General features: G+C 37.8%; 1 protein-coding gene across 3 annotated transcripts; it reads right to left on the bottom strand.

The window, feature by feature from the left end:
• Window positions 1–26,412, bottom strand: znf574 (zinc finger protein 574). 3 transcript variants are annotated; one of them, XM_055048139.1, is made up of 11 exons: window positions 26,327–26,412; window positions 21,949–22,106; window positions 19,876–19,941; window positions 15,028–16,219; window positions 13,988–14,196; window positions 13,266–13,445; window positions 11,875–11,966; window positions 8,896–8,990; window positions 5,267–5,415; window positions 3,984–4,271; window positions 1–1,915 (listed from the first exon to the last, which is right to left on the bottom strand). In XM_055048139.1, the coding sequence occupies exons 2-11, from the start codon at window positions 22,102–22,104 to the stop codon at window positions 1,316–1,318; spliced, it is 3,027 nt and encodes a 1,008-aa protein (XP_054904114.1). In that variant the 5' UTR covers window positions 22,105–22,106; window positions 26,327–26,412; the 3' UTR covers window positions 1–1,315. The 3 variants fall into 3 exon arrangements, with proteins under 3 accessions (XP_054904114.1, XP_054904113.1, XP_054904115.1); XM_055048138.1 differs by lacking the exon at window positions 26,327–26,412 and adding an exon at window positions 26,098–26,276; XM_055048140.1 differs by lacking the exons at window positions 19,876–19,941; window positions 26,327–26,412 and adding an exon at window positions 26,098–26,275.

Genomic DNA, 26,412 nt, shown 5'->3' with positions numbered 1-26,412 from the left:
TTCACAAGTGTGGAAGCCAGAGCTTTTTATTTTTAGGAAAGAGGAAAACAAGACTGCACAAACATATTAGTTTAGAATCAAAAAGCCATTTTCACTATTTTTAAATCACTTTAAATGACTATAAATTAATCCCCTGAACAGATCAGTCTTTACACCCCATTAGTTACATGTTGCTACAGAAATTGTTTTTATATAGAGGACACCTCTGGTAAAGATGAGTCTCTAAATAAATTATTTCCTTACTGTAGTAGCAAAATCTCACTGAAATTTTAATTTGAGTGCATTTATTTTGTAGGCAGCAAAAATTGTATTTTTATAAACATGGGTCAGTTTTTATTAAAGTTTTTTTTATTATTTGTACTTTTTTGAGTTCTAGCTCAGGCTGGTACACTGACATTACAAAACTGCAGCAGAGGCATCTTGAGCTTCATTTCTACCTGTCAATCTGTTTTTTATGAGTGGAAACTTTTGTCTACAATCACAAACATAAACAAGCTCAAATATGTAGCGACTTCTCCTTACTCTGTGTGTTCGGTGAGGACACCAAACTGACACTCCAGGTGGGTTTGGTGTGAAGCGAAGGATGACTTTGAGGAAAAATCCTCAAGTTTGAACATGAACCTTGTAAGGAAGCATGACAGTTTTTGGACACAAAAAAACAAAACAGAAATGTCTCCGAAGACATAAAATTAACATTCAGTCCTGGTCATCTCAGCTCATGGATATAAATCTTATTAAAACTCTGCAGAGAGGATGTTCTTTGTGTGTTGGCTTCTTTGTGTCCTGAGGGTGATTCTCCCAAAGGTCAGTAGAAATTTATCCCCATTAATGCAAAAAACTAATTGCCAATTGTCACAAAAACTTGATGGTGGCCACTGCTGACAAGCTAATAGGTTCAGGGGAAATTACTTTTTCCACATAGGGTTGAACTGGTTTAGTAAAACCAGAATTATCATTTTCAAAACTGAGTTCATATTTTTTGGGACAAAAATCTGAACTTGTTGGAGCATCAACGGAACAAAAACACAAGAAATCTGTGAGGGCCCAAACACTAAAGTCAGAAAATAGCTAAAACTTTTAAACAAAGGGACAGAAAATGAAGTCTGACATGAATTATGTCAAGATCTGTCCTATCTGCAAAAGAGCACTTTCAAGAAGCTTTAAAGGGCTTTTTATTGTGCAATTTTGCTGCTGCAATAATTCTTTTAATGCTTTTAAGACTTCTTCACCAAGGTTGCCAAAAAAAAAAAAAAAAAGAGTTCAAAGTGAATCAAGAATCCCAAACACTTTCTCGTCTTTAAACGCTTTACTGATTTCACACCGTCTCCTCCACGATGAACTCGATGGCGTGCTGCGGCGACTGACCCGTTTCCACCATGGTGATCTCACTCTCCTCCATGGTGATGGTGGGAACCGTGATAGCCTGGCCTCCCAGCACCGACGAGGGCAGGATGACCACCTGCGAGGTTCCCTCGATCCCGCTGAGCGAATCAGACGGGATCATCACCGTCTCGGTGCCTTCGTCGCCCTCCTGCAGCACGTATATGGTCTGCACGGTGCCCGACTCCAGGTCCGTGGTGGTCGCCAGCGACGACAGCGCCTTGGCCCCTTCCAGCACCTTCTGGACGTGGGCGACCTCGGCGGCCTGCACCACCTGCTCGGCCGCTTCTGGGGGCAGGTCTCCGTGTTGGCGCAGGTGCTTGTCGAGGTTGGGGCGAGAGCGGAAGGCGGCGGCACAGTGGGGACACGGGTACGGCTTCTCGCCGCTGTGGGTGCGGGCGTGCTCGGTGAGACGGGCCGCCACGCTGAAGCTTTTGCCGCAGATCCAGCAGCAGAAAGGCCGCAGGCCCGAGTGGATCCGCTCGTGGTCCTGGAGGTGGGGCAGCTGGCGGAAACGCTTCCCACAGGTGGCGCACTGGAGGACAAACGGAGAGTAGGACCGGTCAGTGAAAATGCAGAGGATGACACTTCATCAATCATCTATCAATAAATAGGTTTAAATTTGGCCATAAAACAGATTTTTTTAAATTAATTTTTATTTTTATTTTAAAGAAAATTAGTTTGTGAAGTCGAGACCAAACAAGATTCAGCATTTTCCGTCTAATGGTCTGGACAATACAACTGAAAAACAGCAATATAAAAGTTTCATATCAGTCAATATTAATAACAATTAATACATTTCTTGTTTTAAATATCTGAAATATTAAACTGGTGATGTGACCTTTCCTGCATTATCTACAGTTTTCCCTTTCACTCCTTGCTGGTTTTTTTCATTTTTAAGCAGCTATGAGGCACAAACTGCAACCTGTTGTTGCTAGCTAACCATAGAGACAGTGAGTTAGTTGAGGCCCCCGACCTGATCAGCTGACCCCAGAGGTTGATCATGTGTGTGTAAAAAATATGAGACGATTCTCCCAAAGGTCAGTAGAAATTTATCCCCAGTAATGCAAAAAACTAATTGCCAATTGTCACAAAAACTTGATGGTGGCCACTGCTGACAAGTTAATAGGTTCAGGGGAAATTACTTTTTCCACATAGGGTTGAACTGGTTTAGTAAAACCAGAATTATCATTTTCAAAACTGAGTTCATATTTTTTGGGACAAAAATCTGAACTTGTTGGAGCATCAACGGAACAAAAACACAAGAAATCTGTGAGGGCCCAAACACTAAAGTCAGAAAATAGCTAAAACTTTTAAACAAAGGGACAGAAAATGAAGTCTGGAATACAAATGTTTTCCCATGCTTCTCCAGCCAGAGTAGAAACTCAGGTTAAAATTTAAGTTAACTAAAGTAATCCCGTCAATAATCAGCTGTCGCACCTTTCTCTGCCACACTGCGATTTCCTCGCTGCACACTTCCACCTGAACGAACACAATGAGCCACAACTAAATGTCTGATTAAACCTGAGGCACAACAAAAGACATTCTGCTTTGCTTATATTCCCACTGGGGATGCTCAAATTGAAACCGCAGCCTGACGGATTGGCACTGCAAGTATCTCTGAGACATACTTCTTCATATTCTACTTCTCAGATTGCTCTGTTGGTTTCCATGCAAATGTATGTCTGATACGTACTCCTGGGATGCAAAATGCTCTTCAGGCGGTTTCGTTTTGAAATATAAACACTTGACAACCTCCTTAAGTTTCAACTTAATGTTGCTCATACAGCCGAGCAACGTCAACTTCTCAAACAAAAATCACTGATGTGCTACGAAGGAGTGGCTGTGATGACAGAAAAAAAATGTTGTTAGAAAAAGACATAATGCCAATAAGCAACATTAATTTTGATGTCCAGTAAGTGAGCTAATTCACTTCATGGAGAGAAGTTTTAACTTTTTTTCATCTTTCATTTTTTGTCCAGCAACTTGAAAGGGTCTTGTTTAAGTTTAACAATGCAAGAAAACTACACTTTTCTTTTTATTCAACCAATATTTAATACAGTTGATACAAAATGTTAAAATTTAAAGTTTTTTTAATTCAGCATATTTATGCTATGGAAGCAAGTTGAGCCGTCTTGATCAAAGAAAATTTGGGTTTTTGGGAAAATATCCACGTAGTCGATCGATAACATCAACAATACATTAACTCATTAATCAATGATTTATATCACTAATCATACAGCAAAGCCACAAAGATGACTAGCAAAAGATGTCCTTTAACTCTGTAAGCTTAGGTTTGGTTGGGTCTGTAGCTGATGTCCTGCTCCGTCGTCTCTGCATCAGAGAGAAGGAACGGATCCCAGAATAGAATCAGTCACAGAGGGGAGCTGACAGGCTCTAAGTCAGCCCTGTCATAAATCACAGGTACACAGGGAGAGGAATCACCCTCAGGACACAAAACTGCATGAATGTCTGCGCTGTGGAATGGTCACAACCACCGTTTGTATGTAATCATCCCACATAAGCAGGACGAAATCTGCTTTTAAAAGCCAAGACAAATCTGGCGTTTTATGCGAGTTCACAAGCTCCGCCACTATTCTCACCTCGAAGGGCCTCTCATCAGTATGTGTCCTCATGTGAACGCTGAAAGTGGAATTGTAGGCAAACTCCTTGAGGCAAATGTCGCAGCGGAAGCGCGGTCGGGATTTGGACTTGGACAGTGTTCCTTGGAAGTGGGCCAGCACGTGCTCCTCCAGGGCGCTGTTGGAGGTAAATCTGCGGCGGCACGGCCTCACCGGGCACTTGAGCGGCGTCTGGCCTGTGTGGGATAAACGATGGAGATCCAAGCCCTCTTGGGTCATGCAGCGGTGCCCGCAGAGGTCACACTCGATCTGTGGGAAGAATGGAGACAGAATGAGGACAAAGTATAGATGGGATGGAGACAACATCGCAGCATGTGGTCAAACTGCGGGACAAGTACATTACAGCTCAAATGCAGCAGATAATGTTGTTGACACTCTTGGTAGGGGACATGCAAGAAGCCTTAACGTTACATTTTACTGCAGCAGCATGATCTCTTGAAACATTTGGAACAATTCAACTTCTAACATGAACACGTTTAAGTGGGAGAAATTATTAAGTAACTCAGAAATACTTTATCTCAGAGGAAATTAAATGTTGCCATTACTCATATCCTATATGCTGGGAAAGAAGGCTCTCCAGTAGCAGTCAGTCTTGCAGTGAATCAGAAGAGGCCTCTGATTTGTCTCTGACTAAACAATTAATGAATCATTCTAAAAGATTAGTTGTTAGTAATAAATGTAACTGAAGTTTGTAGCTTATACTTTAAGTGGATCAAAATTGCTACAAATTTGTAATGAACAATCCATGACTTTTTATTTCCAGATTAATCAATAAGATGCATCACATAAATGCTTTAGATGAAAAGGAAACTAGAAAGAGAAAATAAAATCTGTTTTTAAACATCTATACCAGTCATAACAGACAAAAGGACAGGGAATAAAGCCTGGGAATACAAATATTTTTCCAATTTATGTCAACTAAAGTAATCAGTCACCAGCATTCACACCTTTTTCTGCCACACCCATTTTCTATTTCTAACAGAAACAATACTTTGTCAAATTAACCCTCTCAGGCTCAAATTACTTGCAAAGACTAGCTAAGTAGCATTTAGCTGTTGCAAATCTGCAACATCTGCCTAGAGAGGGTTAAAATAATTTTCATTCCAACTTTTTTTCTAATGCAAATTTACCACGGATATAAATAACTGAGTTTATCTGCATATTAGAGGATGTTACTACCTATTCTCTATTCCTTCCAGAAGAAAACAGGAGTAAATATACGTGAAATCCTGAAATGTTCCAACCTGTCCAGTGGAGCGTCCGCGTCCTTGTCCTCGCCCACGCCCCGTGTTTTTCTCCTCTTCTGATGAAGGACAGCGCTGCAGGTGGATGTCCAGCACCGACTGGTTGATGAACTGCGACGAGCAGTGAGGACAGGTCACCGGCTGCTTGTCTGCAACACAACATCGTCAGGTGTTACTATGTTCAAACATCTGGTCAGCTGATCCTCTCATAAGTATGTGTCTGTTTGCACACACTTATAATGGATTCATAATGAATGAAACAACAAAACATGTGTTGAATCCAGATGTTGTGACTCTCTGTTGTGTCTCTGTGGACGCTGTGGCGACTGATCCACACTAAATATTAATTAAATGCTAACAACACAAATCCCAGGTATAATTAGCGATCCTTTCACATGTCTATCAGGCATTTTTTAAAAACAATCCTAAAACGTTAGATATTAGCTTCATGGCAGTGCGACAACCAACCTCTCTTTTCCACCTACATCAAACCAATTGCTCCTCTTCAACAGCACAACCTGAATTTTACCACCAATATGCAACACAAAGAGAGAAGGTTTGCTTCTTTCAGAGGATGTAGATTCTATAACATTTATTGACTCCTTTAGAAACGTAAGAAATTAAAAATCCCTGATGAAAATCTTTGGGGCTCATAAATACATCTGTGCATGTTTGTGTCTAAAATCTTGAAAAAACTAAAAGCAGAGAAATATTTCATACCTTTTTTAAAAACTGATGATTTGGCATTATTTTCAGCTGTGGTTTAACTTCAATAAACATCTGCTAGCCTGCAGGGAGTCATTTGGTTTGATCAGGGATCATAATCCATCATGTTTACTGACAGTTAATAAGTGTTAATGTCTCTCAAACATTTCTAGAGTCAATGCAAGATTTCTGCAAGTTTCAGAAATGTAAATTTAATATTAATGTTACTGTTATGACATTTTATGTCATTTTATTTTTAGATGAATATATAGATATGTGTATCTGTTTGGTTGCTAGCTGTTTTTGTTTGACCTCGTGTCTGAAAACAAATTTATATCTTCTTAATAATCTTTATAATCATCATTACCTACATTTAAGACAAAATAATTACACTAAAGAAGTTAATCAAAATTTACTTGTGTCACAACTTACTAACTTTATGTAGTTGTTTATTTTAGGTGTTTTTTTGGTTCTGTGATGCGAGTTTTGTAACATATCGTTAATCCCTGAAGTGTCAAATTATAAAAACTTTGTACTTTGTTTATGTGATGTAGATGTGAGCCTGCTAATTCTTCTCTGTGTAATTTATTCAAAGCAGATGAGGAGGTGGAAACATGGTCAGACAAGGCTGCAGCTCACAGTGTAAATTCACAGTGACGACAGGATTTATATCAAGCAATAACATGTCAACAAAGTCACAATGGTTGGTCAGTGCATATGTGGACAAAATTGGTTCCTGTCCTGACTGGATAACCTACTAATGCATTACATTATTAAGATCGTCCGGAGACTCTTCTGAACAATTTGTTTCTTGTGCTGGTTTGATGCAGCTCAATGCCTTTAATGTGGACGCTGGGTCACAGATTATTTCACACTCCAGTAACTCCAGGATGACACTAACATAAGTATTCATACCCCTCATCCAGGCGTCCAGACCCCGACCTCAAATGGCAACTTTTCTACTTGAAGTCAAGTCAAACCTCCTAAAATCTTCAATTTTATTCCTGTTACGAAGGAACTGGTAGTTGATACAACCAAATACCAAACGACATATAATTTAGGAAACAGGAACAATTTCTTGATACTATTGAAAACTTAGCAGAAACCTTGATTTAAATTACTTAAATGTTTTCAGTTTTGGGACTTGGAGATTTTATGGATCCTAAACAAAGGGCCTAAATCCTGACTAACATAACAGAAACTCTGTTTATGTTTATTTCAGGACAGAAAATTTTTTTGTTTCATTACCTGATTTTATGATATTTTTATGTTTAAAAATTACACTGGTAACATCAAAGGGGAAGAAGGTTGTGATGTGTGTGCTTAATGTTGCAAAAAAACATACCATAAAAATGTGTGAAACACTTTAAATAGATGTGCTTATGGCTCCCAGCATTTTTATTTTAAGCACTGGCTGAATGACAAAGGTTTAAGTTAAAATCTTGAATTCAGTAATCAATTTGACAACCAAGATAATATTTGCTAATTCGATCATTAAAATTTTCTGGCAAAAGATTCTAATATTAAAAAATGACAGAAAAATCCCATCACAATACATAAATAAAAATATATTGGGTTAATTATTTTTTATTCCTTTAAAAACACTATAATAACTTAAACAATTTCAAAACATGAGAGAAAATTTCAGCATTCTAGAAAGTTAGAGTAAAGTAAGAAAAATATTTCTTAACTTTTAGCTTTCTTCTATACAAAAAAATAATTACACAACAAACAGACCACCACTAAGGGAAAATTTTGAAAAAACAACAGCCACAAAACAAAGGAAGAGCAGCTAACACGTGAAATAACTTTTTAACAAATATGAACACACATAAAATCACTTTCATTATATACTTTCAAATCCACAATCAAGACACTTTATTTAATGGGTTGTGAATAAGAAGGGTAGTGAATAAGACGTCTTATTCACAACCCGTGAAATAAAGTGCTACCAAGACAGTTAGGTTTAGTCTTTGAAATTCATAAACATCTAATTATGAAAGGTTTTATTTTCAATTCGTGCAAAGCAGCAAACTTAGTGGCACTTTGTGAAAGTTTCTTGCATTTCTTGTTTGTCAGTTTAGCATCCAGGCTCATCGATTCGTCACTATACAGCTGGTGTCCCAGATACATTTTGGCAAAGTAAACCAAACTCTCAGTGGGTCACTCTAGAAAAGATGGCAGAGGACTGCTGGCATTGATGGTCCTATCGTCATGTCCAAAGGCCATCATGCCAATATCTTGCAATCTGCTAACCATCTGCGATGTGTATCCCATTAGCGAGATGCACTCTGCTCCCTGCTGGGACCCTCTAATTAAACCTTTAATAAGGACAATCTCGGCTTAAAGCCTTGCACTGATCAATAGATCAATCTCTCCCATCATCTTTCTCAGTAGAGATGCATCCCTCTGACCTCTGCTGGACGCTGACTCCTCAAGCTTAACTAATGAGGTTGCAGCGCGAACACCCCTCTGATTAAGATGAAGTGTCAACATGTTGACCGAGTTCATTTACCTCCGCCCAGCTTCTCCGTTCCTCGTGGCACACAAATCAATTCAAAGTCTGTGACCTCATGCATCAGAAGAACAATGCGCATACAAAGCGGCCGCATGTGTGGAAATAAAAAACGATAGACCACCTACACAAGCCGACATGTTCATTTATCAAGTGTTTTGAATTAATCGATAGTAATTCAGTGTTTGCAGTACTGATAAGAACATCATCCCTGATTGATTTCCATTACGGTGAGCCATGGGCTTTCATTTGGTTTCTTGTTATGCTCGTCACATTCTGTCAATTTCTTACTCCTGCACAAAACCGCTAATCAAAGGCGAAAAACACCAAGGTTACAGAAGAGGTAAGCGCAGATTTAGAAACAAAACATTCAAACTCGCTCTGCCTCCATGCGACCTGTTAAGCTCACCTTGATGTATGAGTGAGTGAAGGTCCAGGTCCTTCCTGCGTTTGAACGGCTCTCCACATTCAGGGCAAGGGAACGGGTGGCTTGTGTGAAGCAATCTGTTCAGACAGACAGAGTTATGACGAAACTGTCATTCATTATGGGACAGGAAAGTTACATGTCAAAAAAGGCTCTGATTTTAGCAATTGATTATTCTGATTATTAATCGAATAAAATACTCTGAAATATTTCACAGAGTCCTCATTAGCCACTTAAACCTTTTTTTATCACGTCTGTCATCACAAAATGTATATATTAAACATATTTTAATAAACTTTGACGTTTATCTCTCTCATGCTTAACAGATAGATAAATTAAGAGAGGATGGATGGAAAAAAGGAAAAACAGACGGATGGGTTGGATTTAGATAATGGGAAACTGAAAATGCCAAATATTTTCTTCTGATACTGTAAAGTTTTCCCAACTTTACAGAGGCAGAAATTTAACCACTGGCGTATTGAAAATATGAGATTATCCTACTTAAAGACTATAAAGGTGACATTTCCAAACTACAGATGACTTTAAATAGATGGTTTTCTGGAGAAAGTGTTTGTTTTCTGGACGCAGAATGATCTTAACCATACAACCAGAGCTACAACAGAATGCTGCGATAAAATGGCCCTGTCAAAGATCTCAATCCAATCAATATCTTGTAACAAGACTTGAAAATTAACATTCCAAGATACACTCTGTTTAATCTGAATAAGTTGAAGGTATTTTGCAAAACATTTGGGTCACAAAAGCTGTTTTAGACAGTAAAATGTCCAGCTGTAAGTGTTTCTATAAACATGGCCTGGAAAATACGTCAATCAAATCCCAGATTTTTCCTGACTCAGTGGTAACTCAGAAATTAAACCTTAATGGTTTAATTTAAAAAGACAAGATCATCAAACCTACAAATATAAAAAACTCTGAAGACCGACTTTCCAAATTACAAACCTGTGAAAACCAGCTAGAAAAGTGATGGTTTGCTTTTCGCTACACTCGTGGGAGGATTATCAGCATGTGTGTACTTAGCCGTACTCCAGTTCAAATGAAGGCATTAGCTAAGCGTATAGCAGCTAAAGATAAAAGAACAGCAGTAAACGGGGAGGAGTTGCAGTTAGGACATGAAAGACTATATTTATCCATTGCATAACGTTACACCGAGTATAGCCTTAGGGGAGGAGAAAAGTGTTAGGATGTATTCACCTAATGCCGCATTAGGACTGTGAAGGACCATTAAAAAAAAAAAAAATGCTGCAGTTCCAGCAGTTTATCACCATCAGAACAAACATTTTAGAAACCATATCCTGATAGAAACTGTACCCACAAATTAGTCCCCATTAACTTATACAACAGTAGGTTGGTAGAAAAGATTAAATAAGTTGTACTAAAGGTGAAAAGCAAGGTGAGTGTTGGAAACCAGACGGTTTCTGTCGTCTGTTAAAAAGACAATCAGAAAAAATAACAGGGAGACCCGACGCTGAAGGAGTAAACACTTCTGAAAAGACATCTCTCCATCTTACCAGATATTCGTTTATACAAAGCAGACGTAAAAATCAACAGAAAACCTAGGATGGCTTTGATTGTGTGACTTTTTTCCTTTAAATCAATCATTCAAGTGATTTTAAATAAATGAAAATCAACACTGAAAATGTAAAATTGCTACTTTGTGTTTCACAAGATAGAGCATACAGCAGTATGGTGCATTCATCACAACAACTAATTAAGGACATACTGAAACTGTAAATGACATTATAATATATGAATTCATTAAAAAAGTGCTCTGAAAACTATTCATACTTTTCTTTTTATTACAGTAGAATCACTAATGTATTTCATATTTAGGGACAGCCGGGTCTCAAGTAACGTTTCTAAGTTAAATTTCAAAATATGAGCTGCAGACCCGTGTTAATGTGTCTCGCAACCCAGCTTTAGGATCCACTGCTATGAACGTTCTAGTTAATAACCATTAAGGGAGTCGTCCTTGGATAACATTTTTTAAAGGGGCAGCCATTAAAAAAATATTAACAAGAAAACCAAATGAACCATCTGTCCTTTGCTGTTGATTTGTTTCAGCTAATCAGATCAATGGAGTACAGCCAGCTTGAAAAAAATCCATCCTGCCAAAATCATTTCAGAGACGATTTATTAAAAAAAATATAATATTTTTTTCCTATATATATATATATATATATAAAAATAACCGAGGCAACCTCTTTGCTGAAAGTGTGCATGAATGAAAATTAAACGCAGAATTTGGTCTGACTCCATAAAAAGGAGCAAGTTCTTTATTTAAAAGGCGTGCAGTATTGGGTAAACAGAATTGAGTCCAGATAATTTTTTCATGATTTTACAGACTTGTAAAATCATGAAACCCATTTCAAAAAATGGGTTTTTGAAATGATTGTCACTTTTTTATGTTTTCTGGCTTTTTACATATTTATATTTAGTAATTTAAGCGCCAAGGTACATGTTTAATTTCACTGCATTTGTATCAACAAGAGAAAATTGAGTGCAAATGTAAGTCATCGTTTCTTTTCTTCCAAATTTGTATTACAAACACACACTGTAGTGTTGATATTCTCGCCGCACGTCAGCGAAGTAGGATATGACCAGGCTGGTCCATCTTCCTGTTATCATTATAATCTTAATTTACTGAGCCTCCAGCTGCCAATCACATGCAGGCTCTGGCTCAAAGGAGCCCAGACATCTGCATGTCTGCTGCACAGCTTAAAGGTCGAGCACAGCATTTGGACACAGCTCAGTTCTCACGGTTCCTGTCGAGAGGAGGCAAGGTTATCTAAATCCTGTCCTGGCTCTATATTTGAAATGTAAACAGAGTTCAGAAAATGATTGAATACCCACAACCACATGACACAGTGTAGTCTGGAGCAGACATACGGTCCAAAAGATATAATAATAATAATAACAACAACAGGAGGAGGAGAGGGTTATTACCTGTGGTCATTAAGCTGTTCTTCAGTGCTGAAGTGTGAGGGACAGTTTGGACAAGCAAAGAGAGCAGTGCCGTCACTGTCAACGCTACACGCCTGTGATGACAGACACAATAGTCCCGATCAATAAAAAAGCAATTTCCCCACGTTATCATTGTGAAAAATAGATTTTTCCTATTAGAAAGCTGAAACATCTTTCAACTTTTCTACATGTTTAGATGTTACAACAAAATTTTATGCATTTTATGTGACAGACCAAAAACAAGTTCCATAGAAAACTGGAAGGAAAAGGACACATGTGGTTTTTAAGTGTTTGTAGCAAAACACTTAAAAAGAGAGGACGGAATTTCTTTTCTTTGATACCCTAAAATATAATCTGCTACAAATAACTAATTAGTAATTAGTAAACAGAGTTGATATGTTTGTAAATAAATCTCAATCCATAGGTTCATGGTAACTCTGGAGGAGCTGCAGAGATTCACAGCTCAGTTCAGAGAATTTATTGACAGAACAAATGTGGCAAAGAAAAAAAATAACCCTGCAGTAACCATTCCTACAGTGAAGCAGGATGGTGCCAGCACTATGCTGTGGGGATTCTGTTCTCCAGCAAGAGAGTGAAACAAGAAGACGTGAAACAGGAACTCCAGCATGCATCCAGGACTGTCTGTCATATAATAGTTTATAATATAATAGTTTTTAATTGTAAGAAGAAAGTCCTGCCCTAAGTCCAATCGAAAATCAGAAACATTTGCAAATTGATCTTCATAGAGTCCCCTCCATTTAATTTGAAGAGTATTTGGATCTCTACCTGTGTAACACTGTTAGACACACAGGTCTAACTGCAGGAGAAATGTCATTCTACAAAGAACTGACTCAGTGACTTGAACACAAATTTAAGCCACATTTTCCAGACATCTGTTACTGAATGAAAAATAATTTTAAAAAGGGTTCAGATTTCATTGGCCTCCATAAGTATTTGCTATGATGGATCATTAGGACCATCCAAAAGAAAAATAAATTACAAAAATAAATTCAAAGTAATATTAGAATAAAATTGTGAAATAAAGATATAACATTATGAGCATAAAATCAAACAACTTAATAATAACAGACGAATCAAGCCAATATTTTGAGAATAAAGTCATAATATTTTGAGATTATAGTCATAATATTAAGAGTTTATTCTAGATTATATTTTTTCATTTTCTTAACATACTCCATCATAATTTGTCAATTTCTGGTTTATCACATAAAATCTTATCAAAACACATTTTGGTTTGTGGAGACAACATGTACAAAACTCTGAGTATAAATTACTTTTGCAGAGCCCTGCAACTCAGAAAGCTTCACATTTCAGAACCGGTGTTTTGAGGAGAAAAAGATAAAAGCGTTTACTGGTTTGCGTCCTCTCTTGCGCGGAGGCTCCGTTGACGAGTGAATGAGGTGATGTCTTTTAAGGGTGGTTGCCTGCGAGAAGCTTTTCCCACAAACGTCGCAGCAGAAGGGCTTGTTGCCTGTGTGGTTCATGCTGTGGCGCAGCAGGCTCTGGGAATTGGTGAATGACTTTGTGCACACCTTCACAACAACAATGAGGATTAGTCAGATATACACGATTATAGGAGTTTTAATTACTTGCTGGGAAACAAAGACACGTCCATAGTCAGGTGCAACAATGAAAAGGCTCTCTTGACAAATTATAAATGATGTTTTTGACTATAAAACAACTGAAAATGTGATGCTATTTTTTTTTTTTTTTTTTTGCAATGATGAAATCCTTTCATCCTCATCATAAAAGCCTTCACAACTCGTGGGGAATTTTTCTTTTTTTTCTGTTATAAAATCTGTAGTTTTTCCACGGATGCCCACACCTGGTAGACTGCATATATGTACGCTTAATCAAAATCTAATTTTTAAAACATTTCCTGTTGTTCAAAGACACAGGGGGACCTGTCAGATTTAATGAGCCCTGTAGTTCAAACTGTGTCATCTTCCACACTTAGAAGTATTACATCATCTCATCAAAGTCAGCCACACAACCTAAATGATCTTTACATCAAAGCAAATCATCCCTCAGGTTCAGGGAAAGGGACACTTTGATTAGGCTTTCTGACTGGCACCTTGCATGTGAAGAGCTTCTCTCCGGTGTGGCTGTAGACATGGGTGCGGAGGAAGACGCGCCGGGTGAAGGTTTTGCCGCAGTAGGGGCACACATGGGGCAGCGGCGTTCTGGCCCAGTCTTGCAGCAACTTGGCAGGTGGAGGCTGGTTTGTGTTGTTCGTGTCGCCTGCACCGCTGCCCTCCAAGTCATCTTTGGAGGCTTTGGTTCCTGATCATAGAAGACATGATGTGTTGAGCAGGATGACATCATTTTTTGCATTATAGTGCCAAGCAAAGTATTTATAGACAAGTAAGGAAATTGAGATGTGCCATTAAGAAATGTCAATGTATTTTATTGGGATTTTATGAGATGTGCCAAAAAAGCTGTCAAGATTAAAGGAATATTGTGGTTTTCAAATTAAACCCAAAAAGTGCACTGACATTCAGACTGTCTCTGGTAGTTGTAAATAAAATCCAGACAAGGCAAGTAACAGCCAAACGTCTCAGTCATTAGCTGTCCAAACCTGGCAGAGACTGATGTCCCAAAACACTTGCAGTTTTCATTGTGGCGAATGATGATTCCACAAAGTATTGTCTCACATGAAAGAGATTGAATGCAAATGCATTGCACACAAAACATGTTTTTAAATAATCTATCATTTGTAGCGTTGCACCGATTGCAGTGTTTTGGCCGATTAACCATCTTTAAAAAGTCTGACTGGCTGGTGCTAATTTATTTTGTCTGAAATGCCGCAAAACATAGCAATAACAATGCAATGAGCTGGCAACAGTGGGGTGAATATTGTTAACTGCAAACGAGCAGACATGCCCCGGTGAGCCGATCTTCACTTACATGTGAAGATTGGCTTCACAGCTAAGTATCGATCGATCACTGATCGCCCAAAAAGATTGGTGCCAATTAAGAAAATTGGCACCGACAAATTGTCTAAATTTGCTCCCCAAATCATTTTCTATTAACTTAGAAAGCTGCATTAAAATGTATCAAATAAAAGTAAAAAGGTATGAGTACATTTGCCAAACTGCAATGATTTCCACTGACCTTGTAGTGAACTGGCACTTAGGATCCTGAATGAAGGCCGGCCCCTCTTCGGAACGGGAGACCCCGATTCCCCAGCAGAGGGTGAAAGCAGTCTCTTTGAGTTCTGCACACCGTCCTCACTGCTGATAGGGGCCGATTCGTCGCTTACTTCAACCTCATGAGTCTCCTCGCTCTCTGAGGTGAAGCGATGCTGCAACCGGTGGTACAGGAACTGAGTCGTGTTCATGAAGTCGTCTCCACAGTGGGAACAGGTGTGCAGCGGCTCGCTGAGGCTGTGCTTCTCCTTTCGATGTTTCACCAGGCCTTTATCGTCTCCAAAGCTCTCCCCACAGTGGGTACAGAAGAACAACTCGGGTTGTGTAAACATGTGTGTCACTGTGCTGGAAGAAGAAACGCCATCCTGCGCACTGCCCCCGTTGTTTAGAGCGTAAACCTCCGGTGTGACTTCAGGGGCCACTGCTACCGTCTCCTCGCCCTTCTGCCTGTGCTGCTTGCGATGATAGAGGAAGAGCGTGGTGTTCAGAAAACTTTCTCCGCACACAGAGCAGCGGTGCAGAGCCTCCTCAAAGCCGTGCTGGGTCTTACGGTGGGACACCAGCTCAGACACCAGACCGAAACACGAGCCGCAATCAACACACAGCAACACTGGCTCTGGCTTTGGCTTCTTGGTTATGCCTCTCCTCCTTGGAGACGAATCATCCGAAGCAGAAACCTCAGCAACAAGACCTTCTGGGGTCTGAGACGAGGAGGTCTCTGGAGCTTGCGTCTCACTTCCATCCTCAGTGTTCTCCTCTGGTTCTGGTTGGATGGTGTTACTGCTTTCACTCTGTGGGGCAGAAGTATCATCTTGACCAGCTACTGCGGCCTGGCTCTCACAGGCCTCCGGCTCACTGTTGGGGTCCGGTGCTGATTTGGACCCAGCTTGTTCACACGTTCCTTCTTTACGATGCTGCTGCCACTCTTCGAGGCTCTTGAAAAGTTTATCGCAATCCCCACACTGGTAAAGGATTCGGGGCTGGTCTGTTATTTGCCGTTCGGCGTCTGAAATGTCCTCCAGTTCTTTCTTGATACTCTGCACAGAGGGAAGAAGCGACTGGGCTTCAACCTGATGCACGGCGCTTTCTGAGGCGTCGCCCTGTGAGCCATCTCCCTGTTGGTCCACCACTCCCCTGGAGATGTTTATTACATGTTGCTGTGAAAAAGAGAACAAATAATTTTTCAATTTTTCAATGTTTCATACAACCTTCATTTCTTTTATTTTATTTATACCTTTTTTCATTAATTAAATCCATCCTGCAGTGTTCATCTTTACATCTTATTTCTCTTAAAGGATACTTTCTTTGACAGATTAGGATAGGTCTATGGGCTATATAAAACATATTCATTACATATTTTGCACAAAATCATTCTTGTATAATGCGATTTCAGCATGGGCAGTTCTACCTATTTTTAGTTCTTTTCAGCATGATCTCTTTTAAGGTGTCTTGGTACTTTAAATCAAAATAAACTGATGCTGACCACACCCCCAACTCAACGTTTTCATATGTGAAAATGGTTGAAAATATATCTGCAATTCTACAATCGTACATTCGTGAAAAGTAGAAGTAGAGCCTTTTGCACAACAACACAAATGCATGAAGTGGTTTCTGAATGGTAAGTAAACAACTAATCACTTGTCTTTTTCAGCAGCCACTGTATAGTGCATAAAGGGTAAAACCAGCTGACCAAACATGCTGGAGTTCAGCTTGTATTGCTATGTAACTGGGTAGTGCCACTTAAATATGCCTGAACAATCAAGAGGTTTTTGAAACAGCTTATTTTCCAGACACCGAAAAACGGCTCTTGGAGTGTTTTTAGAAGCACTTGAAACCTAAATGGATGTAAAAATGTAAATTTTGCACAATACGTCAGTGAGAAATGACCATTCATTGTTGGGGAATGTATGTACAAACAAGGTTTCTCTGAGAGGGCTCACTCTGTGAGTCAACACTCAGAAGAGCCCTTGATGTTGAAGAGGTCACTCCATGGGGTTTCATCCACTTATATAACAACAGAAAGAACATCGAGGTCAATGAAATTCTGGAGCTGCTTCAATCAGTCCAGTTCAACATGAGTCAGAGACTAATGATATGTGGTGTGTAGTGATATTCGGATGTATGAGCCATAAAGGCCACCTTCAGAAGTCGTCCGGCCATTTCAAAAAGCCTCTTGATTGTAATCACATCTTAAAATTAATGTGCATTTTAATTCAAAAGGACTACTGACTCCTAATAAACAGGAAGTGAGTCACATGCTGTACCCTCTATTGATAACTTGAACTCAAGACTTCCACAATATACTAGCAATAATGATAGTATTTCTTTAAAGTACGACTGGTTAAAACCTTCTGAATACATTTAATGCTTAGAAACCATTTCGGGCATCAATTCAGCTGAGATGTGGTGCTGTTGTTGCTAGGGAAACTCTTCAAGTGAAGTGAATACAACTGCAGTTGGAGTCCCTAATTACTGCAAAGCAGGTAATTAAACAGGAAGCAGTGCGAAAAAAAATGCAAAAGCAAATGCAAATTAAGAACCGCCTGCTGCGCCATTAGACAGCAAGATTGTCATCAAACCTTTAGCCTCGCTATTGTTATGTGCATATCACCAGTTCTCAAAATAAAAAAAATGATAAAAAAAGTGAAATTTATATTTTAAAGGGGTTGAGGGATTGCTTTTTAGTTGTACTTATTTTTTTCATTTTGTCACATAGTCACTAGTACTTAATGTGACAAATCAAAGTAGTGCATAATTCCAAATAACAGGCAAAATAAAATTTGAAGGGGTTTGTTTTTAAGTTAAAGTAAAAGGAAGTGTAGCATGTGTTTGTATTCTATTTTGTTTTACTGCAAGTACAACTCCAATTTTCCGTCAGGAATCGGCAAATTTACACACTGAAAAAAATTCTTGACTGGATTTTGGAGAAAATTTAACAATCGTACACTTTCACCTAAAATGTTAAGGTGGTGTTAGAGCTGCTGTCCTGGTGTAATCCTGCTACAGGCTCAAGTCTTACCAGATTCTTCTTATCTTGCTTAAGCAAACTGCATGATGCATCCACCCATGTTGGGTGGATGTATCCACCCAACATGAGGCAATGTTTGTTTACCATCATGTAATGGGCTTTGCATGTAGCCTGACAAAGGTCACGCTTGGTCTCCTAAGAACCAGAGCATCTTCTATGAAAAAGGCCGGATTGGTGGAGTTGTCCTGTTAACACATTACATTAAACAGGCCACATTTTTCTAATTTTGAAAACTTTGCATTATTTTCCTCCCACTTGATAATCATGCATTTTTCTGAGTTATTTTGCCAAAGAATTTCATTAAAAAACTAAATTTGTGGTGGTTGTAACAAAATGGAAAGGTGAACAGGTATGAATACTTTCCAAGGTAATGTAATGCACTTTGTGTGTCTCTTCATATTAATGTTATTTTGTTGTTTGAATTGTTTACCACTGAGGCAATAGTAAACCCTCAAATAATCATTATATCTCTTACAACTTCTTAAGAGTTTTGCATCCGCAAAGTGATAATTTTTTTCTAGAACTACTCACTATTTGATTTAATAAAAATATTTCTAGGAGAGTTACAGATTTTGTACAAAGTTATAAAGAAAGTTATGCCACATCCACACGAAGACTGCAGATCAATATTATGACTGTCCCACTAAGACAATAATGGATGAAAATCTCGTACCTGTGAATCTCGTTCTTTCGATATCCACCCAGATCTTATGACTGTAGGAACATCTATAAATTAGGAGCTTCACTCTGATTTCTTTTTTCCAATCACACCAGTAAAAAGTAAATTAATTTTATAATTTACTTATTAAAGTAAATTAAAATAATAAAATGAAAAGATAAAGGAAGAGCTGGGGGAACAAATCAGTTTAATTCTGAAAAAAATTCAATTAAAAGCTAATTCTGACTTTCTGCAAAGAGATCTGCACAGTGTTCTCTGCTGACACGCTGTACGTTAACAACCAGAGTTTAAATTAACGTCACATTACAGCGACGGAAATTACAACAGCTAATGCAGAGTGTAGACACGCAATAAACCTACTTATGGCAAATCATGTGCCAGGAAGCCATAAGCTACGAAGGGTTTATAGCGTTTCTCCAGCTGCTTCATCCATGAGAAGGCCAACGAATGATCCGTCAGGAGAAAGAGCGGCACTGACTGGAGCATTTCTCATGCCCCTCTTCCTGCTGGCGACTCAGGACGCAATCTGTCTGTCACAAGTGTCACAGTGTTTTATAGACGCATGTTTAAGACTGTAAAGGATGGAAGTCCGGGCACAAGCTCAGACAGCCATGCCCTGAAGCTAAATGAGGGCCAGAGACTGCTTTTAACCCCGAGGGCTTTTTGAAACTGTCAGGAGAAAGGCAAAATAATAAAGTGCCACATTTGTCCCGACACTCAGCTCAATCTGTCCAGGTTTAGTACAAAAAAAAAAACAAGAAACCTTATTTTAGAACACTGAAATGTTGCTCTGTCTGAATAAACTCCACAACAGGGTTGTGTAAATGGAGCACAGCAGAAAATAAAAACAGGAACGCATCATGAAAAACAAAATCTGTATGAGTCTCAATTGTAAATGTGGCCAAATTTTGGATCAACATATTGAAAAACAAGAGGATGTAGAATAAATCCAGAAACAGTGACACATATAGTGGACTCACCCACAGAAGAACTGGATCATCCCAGATTTCTAAAGCAGCAGACTGTTCATTATAACTGAATCATGGGGAACATTCTGGTGATTCATCTGAACTCGACGGATATCATGTAAATGTGCCACTGTGTACCTCAATCTGGCCTCCATCTTTGATTATGTACTCCTCTTCTGCCACTGATCTCTTTGCCTTTTTCATCTGCAGTAAAGTCAATAGAAGCTAAATAATGAAGTAGTACTTACTCATACTTCTCTAACTTGTGCTTTGAGAAGCTGCCCTGTTATTTCTACATTAAACTCTTGCACACCAATTTCTACCAACAACATGTATGCATGTCTTATAGCTTCCTTTAATGAACTTTATAATCACTCCTCCTCCAGCATTATACACAGCTTTGTCTCATTAGTGACTCGTTACTTTAGTAAACAATGTGCTAATGAGTAATTGGTTGGTGAGAAAGCAAAACCAAGTAATTTTAAGTCAAATTATATGCATACATTAATAAAAAAGCTTAGTATAACCTTGGGTGAAAAGCAGAAATATGCTCTTTTAATGTCCTCTAAGGGAAAGCAGATGCAGCTGTTTGACTGGGAGTGGATGAAACTTTCGGGTGTTTGACCCAAAAAATCATAAATAAACTAATAAATATTTGTGCATTTTAAGTGTTCCAGCAGAAAAGAAAATCAATAATATTAAGTTACTACTGTTGAGTGGCAAAGGGTAATTGAAAAGTTTTTAAATAACGGGTCGAAAGGTCTTGTCACTGCCGCTTGCCTCTAATGAAGAGGATAAAGAACATATAAACCTTACTGAGCTTCCAGGAACTTTCTTATTAGCACTGTTTGTTTATTTACACCACTGAAATGTTCTAAATAAACATTTCAGCATAAATGTTAAATTTATACTATTGTGTAGCTTTTTTTCCAAATGTTTCTTGCCTTTTTGGGGAAACGTTATGTTGTATTTTATAAACTAAGCTAATTATTTTTTAAATATGTTTTTCCTCATAAAGCAGATTCAGGATAAAACAGAAATAAGATATATGTTTATTTATCATTGCTCTACTTCAGAAGAGGAAGGCTAAAGTTGCAGAGCCTTCCATAGTCCTACACTTTTCTTTCATTTACCAAAATACCAAGTCTGTTTCCGGAAAATATTACAGGCACAACTCATCACACTAATTCAGGTTATGGTGTGTTAATACTACAATTAACTAATTACTCGCAAAGTCTCTGCAAACTGGCTCCCTTAGCAAATAACCTGACTAGTTAACTAGTAACATCTTGCTATGGATGTGTTTCTGAAGCAGAATAATAATGTGTATATTAACGCTATCTGCAAAGTTCCTACAAATTTCTAATTTGACAAAAGCTTTTCCAAGCTGAGATCAGAAGTTGCAGAAAATGCACATTTTAATATATATATATATATATATTAAATTATTATTATTATTTTATTTTTTATGATTTTACTTCATGTACGTTTCATTGGTTGTAGATTTTTGTAGTAAGCTCATTAAACCGGTGACACATTGTGCTGTGAAATACAAAAGTGTTAAGATGTTTGCTTTGTGTCTGAAACCCTAAAAGGCAAAACCCAGTTTTGCGACCTACAGCCAAAGCGCTCTCACTATGGATGTGATGCCATTCCCTGCTCCAAGCTCATAAAACACAATGCTGCAGTTGACTTAATATCCAACTGTTTTTTTTTTTTTACATTTCAGTTTAGCAACTTCTACCTTTTTCAGAACAAAATACTTCAAAATTGCAACACAAAACAAAAAAATATCTTGTATACAATAAAAAAATCTCATATTTTTCCATTACTCACAATTCATAAAGTTCTGCTGGTTAATCTGAGGTCAAAATTATAACATCAAAGTACATCTAAATCAGATAATAATGTGAAGTGACCCTTTAAAATGAGCCAGTAAATAACCACAAACATCTCAATGTTAAGTGCTTAAGTGATCCCTCCAAGGTCACCATTAGTATGATGGGTAGCAGGAAACTGTATTTCATGACCACAGATTCACTTGTCAGCTCAATGTCAGTCTCTAAATACGATTCAGAGGTCTTGCGGGATCATTTAATGACAAACAGCTAAAACACATATTTTATTGCTTGTGTTTCCAAGTTAAAACCCACATGAATAGCAACACATTGAAATCAAAGGAACCTGGTGCCGCATGTTTTCAGTGCTTACCTGTGTCTGCAGCACTGGAACGTCAGCAGGGGCAGCTCCAGATGAGCTGGATTGATCCTCTTCAGCGGTGCATGTCAGCTGGTGCTGAAGGACTTCTTCTAGAGTATTAAACTCCTGGTAGCAGGGGAAGCACATGTACACCGAGGTAGTCTCCATAACTGGTGGGGGAAACACATAATAAACATTTCATAAGAAATGCAGAAATACACAACTGGCTGAGATGGAAGATAAAAAAAAAAAAAAGGTGCAACAGTTCACAAAACGAATCCATGCTTTGAATATTTGAGAAAGATCTCTACGTGAAGCTTATACAAATTCTCCCAGCAATGCATCTTAAGTTTGGTTGTGAACATTGCCCTCTCCTGATAAAAAGGAGTGTGTGCAACTTTAAGGAAGCCTGGGAGCAAAAGCCAAGATTTCCTGAAGTTGCCAAGATGACTCATCGCGTAGTGAGCCTGAGCTGATTGTTATTTTCACCAAGCAGGTCGCTGCTCAAGTGGAGACCTCACACACTTCATCCCCCTGGCTCTCTGTCTGTCTGCTTCATTTCATGGTCTGAGCCGAAATTTGTCCTAAACATCAATTAGAAACGTATTGTAATTGGTCTCAGTGGAGGTGCAGTCAGGCTCATGCTGCTGCTGAGAGGGGCAACAATCAAAACACAATCTCTGCAGCGTTTCCTATCCAATCAAACCACATGGTGCATAAAATACGGGTAAAAAAGCTTCAGATCGGAAAGGCTCTTTAATTTACTAACATTAATATAGAAATATGAAGACGCAGCAGATATTCTGTGATCAATATTTTGTTGGAAAGTCTGATGAAAGATCTTTAAATAATTCAGCAAGAGTTTATCTTTTTGGGCAGTAAAATCTGCTCCAGAGTTTGCTCCAAATGCAAAAGCACATCTTTGAAAATAAGTGTTGAGGTTTAAACAGTTTGCTATGGTTTTAACAGTGAGATGCATGTGAAAATACATTTGCTGCATTCAGTTCATTTCAAAAGCTTTCAAATATAAGTAATCAGTAGAATTGGCATTTTAAAAGTCAAAGTTTGCTGAAAATGTATAAGAATAAACATCTGCAAATGTTGCATTTTATCACTATGACTAAGCTCCGTGGTTTGCTACTTTTACAAATTGAACTGGAACACATGTAGGAAAAAAACTAAGAGTGATAAAATTTTTATTAAGCTAGTGGAAGAACAATTATGGATCAGATGTTTCTGATTTCAAAGGTTCTTAAGCGCTTTCTCAGACAGTTCAAAAAGAAAATATAATTCTGTTCATCACTGCATTTTAGATTTTAAACAAAGTTTGTTTGAATAGAAACAAACCTTGTTGTGTTTTTACACACTTATCAAAGAGATTAGTAATGCGCCAGTCATGGAAATCCAATAACTGTTGCTTGACTGACTGAATGGCAGCTCAGATAATGAAGAATGTAATTCATTTTTTTCCTCGTCATCAAATGCATTAAAACAAACAAAAAATATTTCCACAAACAGCATTTTGTTTGATAAATTTTGTTTTAGATTTAGTAAAAATTAGATGCATGTTCAGTTTCTATTGGATTCAAAGGTGTATATTAAGCAACTTTTTCCATTTTTAATTTAATGGACTATGTTTATCATTTTAAATCAAGTTAAAGTTGAGTTTATGTTATAATCCCTGCAAACATAATCATAACTAGCTCAAAAGGGATCAGTTCGTAATGTCTATGGTCTTATAGTGGCAAGACATTGGAGAAAAAAGCATCAATTAACATTAACACATTGCTTTTAATGTTTGTAACATTAAAAGCAATGTGTTAATGTTGCTTTTAAAATATTGCTTTTTAGAAGCAATGTTTTAAAATGCAGTAGCATTTTCAAATTCAAATGTTAGTTAATTTGAAAAACAGAAATTCTAATTCAGTAGCAGCACATTTAACCCTTTTTGGTCTGTATGTAAAGTGTCAATTAACAACAAATATAATACCTAAGAAAAAACGCCTCAAGCTCATACCAATTATTTGGAAACCAATTTGGTTCAGATTTAATTGGATGTGATTTCACATCCAATTAAATCCAATCATATTGTTAGATACATTTCCAATTACACAGTGACATCTGATCCCGCACTAGTGCAAGTTTATGTTTATTGAGATCCTCATTAGCATCAGCTGCATCTGCTATTCTTCCTGGGGTCAGTTTACAATCTACTACAAGCCTCCTAAGTCTGAATAGAGAAGTAAATGCATAAGTTTCAAAATAGATTGAACATTTTAAAATAAAATGGACAAAAATAAACAAGCTAATTCTTCAATAAAGACTTTTTTTTAAACTTCTGCTTCATTCAGGATCAATTTTCAAATGCATATTACTCTTCTCCACTGTTTTGCTATTGATCTTTAAATCTACATGCCTTTGCACCTTCCATTGCATGTTATTACAGAAATGCTATGCGATCAAGGGGAAGACTAGAAACTTGACAACTGTCCTGAATAAACAACCATTTTAAAAATTAGGGTAAGCCACAAAACCTCATTGCTTAAAAAAAGATTAATCAATGAGTACATAAGCAGAAAGTTGTGTGAAAGGAAGAAATTTGGTAGAAATTAGGGCTGTAGTTAAAATCATTTTACCAATTAAGTACTTTATTAATTATTCTGGCAATTAATTTGAGTCACTGGATAAAAAAAATGAATCTTACCCTGTTCTAACATATATACATTCCCTACTGTTATTCGTTTCAAATGTTTAATGTTTAAACTTCCTCCTATTCATTTTCACCAAACAAGTGGTGTATGTATTGGAGTATTTAAATTTGGTAATATTTTATTTACACTTAGAAATATGAAAGTTTTACTTCTATTATTATTATTTGTTGGTGAAATGTCTGCCTGAAATAAATTATCATAATTTATTTTGAAGAATGTTTATTTATAGAAGTGTTTTTTCTACCTGAAAGCATTTTGTAATTACTATTTTTTTCATTTTAGTTTGTAAAATACCAGAATTTGCACATTACTTTTATATTTTTGCATTTGTGGTGACATCGTTTTATAATATGACATCAGATGTTATCAGTTATTCAATTGCATTTTTACAAAAGATAGTTTTATTTCAATAACTTCTTGGAAGGTTACTTTTTATTTTCCTTGAGTAAAAATGTAATGCTATTCTTACTTGAGTACAACTTTTGGGTACTCTACCTACCTCTGGTTGAATGTAATATTCAGTTTCTGAGAATTGCAAGCGTTAATTGACTAATATTGAAATAAAATTACAGTGTGTTATGCATCTGTACAATACTTTTTGAAATGAATGACTGAAACAAGTTAAACTTCTCAATAATATACTAATTTATTGAGTGCAACAAACATGTTTTATTGTGAAAATGTACATTTATTGCATTTATTTGAAGTTGTTCTATCTGCTCACATTTTATAATAGTTCCTATAGCTACTACCTACACCTTACGAAACATCTTCATTTATTCTTGTTGATACTCTACAATAAAAATAACAATGTAGCGTGGGGAAGGTTAACGCTAACATGTAACTGATTCAAAAGTAACAAGTTAGCAATGAAGAGGCCATAAAACTGGTGTATTATGAACACTATTTGTTGCAGTTGGGAGTCTTTATGCAGCTTCAAGGTATAAATAAGATGTGAACTGAACCTTAATGGACTCATTGTGGTACCAATCCTAAGCTAGGGGATTTGTCATATTAGTGTGAAGGATGACCTAATGGCAGCCAACACTGTGTTTACTGCTTAGCTAGTGTCAGCTGCCGACTGACAAGAGGGCAAAACTGTCAAACAATTAAACATTGATTACATTCCATCAGCATAAATGACTTCTAAATGCTAGCATAGTGTCAAGCCCTTGTGTTTCCGTGTTGCTGGGTGTCCGATCAGCAGCGACAGCCAGCTAAGATGACCGTTCAAATGCAGGCTAAACGGGGCTAGCAGCCGTTAAAGACGGTGGCTTTATCTATGAGCACAGCAGCACTGCTAACATGGCCATCTTTTTTGTAACATGGCTAACGTGTCCCCGGCGTGGCAGACGGCTTCTGCCGCCAGCTTTAGCCCTCTTTACGAGGGTCGAAGCCACATTAGCCGGAGTCGGTGCCCCGTTTAACAACTTGTACTAGTGCCGCTTACTTTCTGATACCGAGGAGAAGAAGAAGAAAAGACTCAAGAAGGAGGGCGGGATGTGCTTCTTCGGTGGTATAATGGCGGCGTCAGACTAAAAGTTAACATTAGCTGTCTCCCCCCGTTGAAATCCTCCATATGCAGTCACCACAAGTAAATGTAGCAATGCGACATTTTTTTTAACGAAAAACAACGACTGCAGCTTAAAATAAGTAAAAAATAATATAACAAAACTCACCGCAGACATACGTTAGTGGTCGAGGAGGAAATAGAACAACTTCAGCTTTTTCTCCTTCTTGATAGGCTCAACCTGATTGGCGGAAT

The sequence above is a fragment of the Poeciliopsis prolifica genome, unplaced genomic scaffold (genome assembly GCF_027474105.1).
Source record: "Poeciliopsis prolifica strain line A6 unplaced genomic scaffold, Auburn_PproV2 SCAFFOLD026, whole genome shotgun sequence".
In the NCBI taxonomy this organism is placed as follows: Eukaryota; Metazoa; Chordata; class Actinopteri; order Cyprinodontiformes; family Poeciliidae; genus Poeciliopsis; species Poeciliopsis prolifica.
Note: the sequence above shows the minus strand (reverse complement) of the source record. Positions and strands in the feature narration are given on the sequence as shown.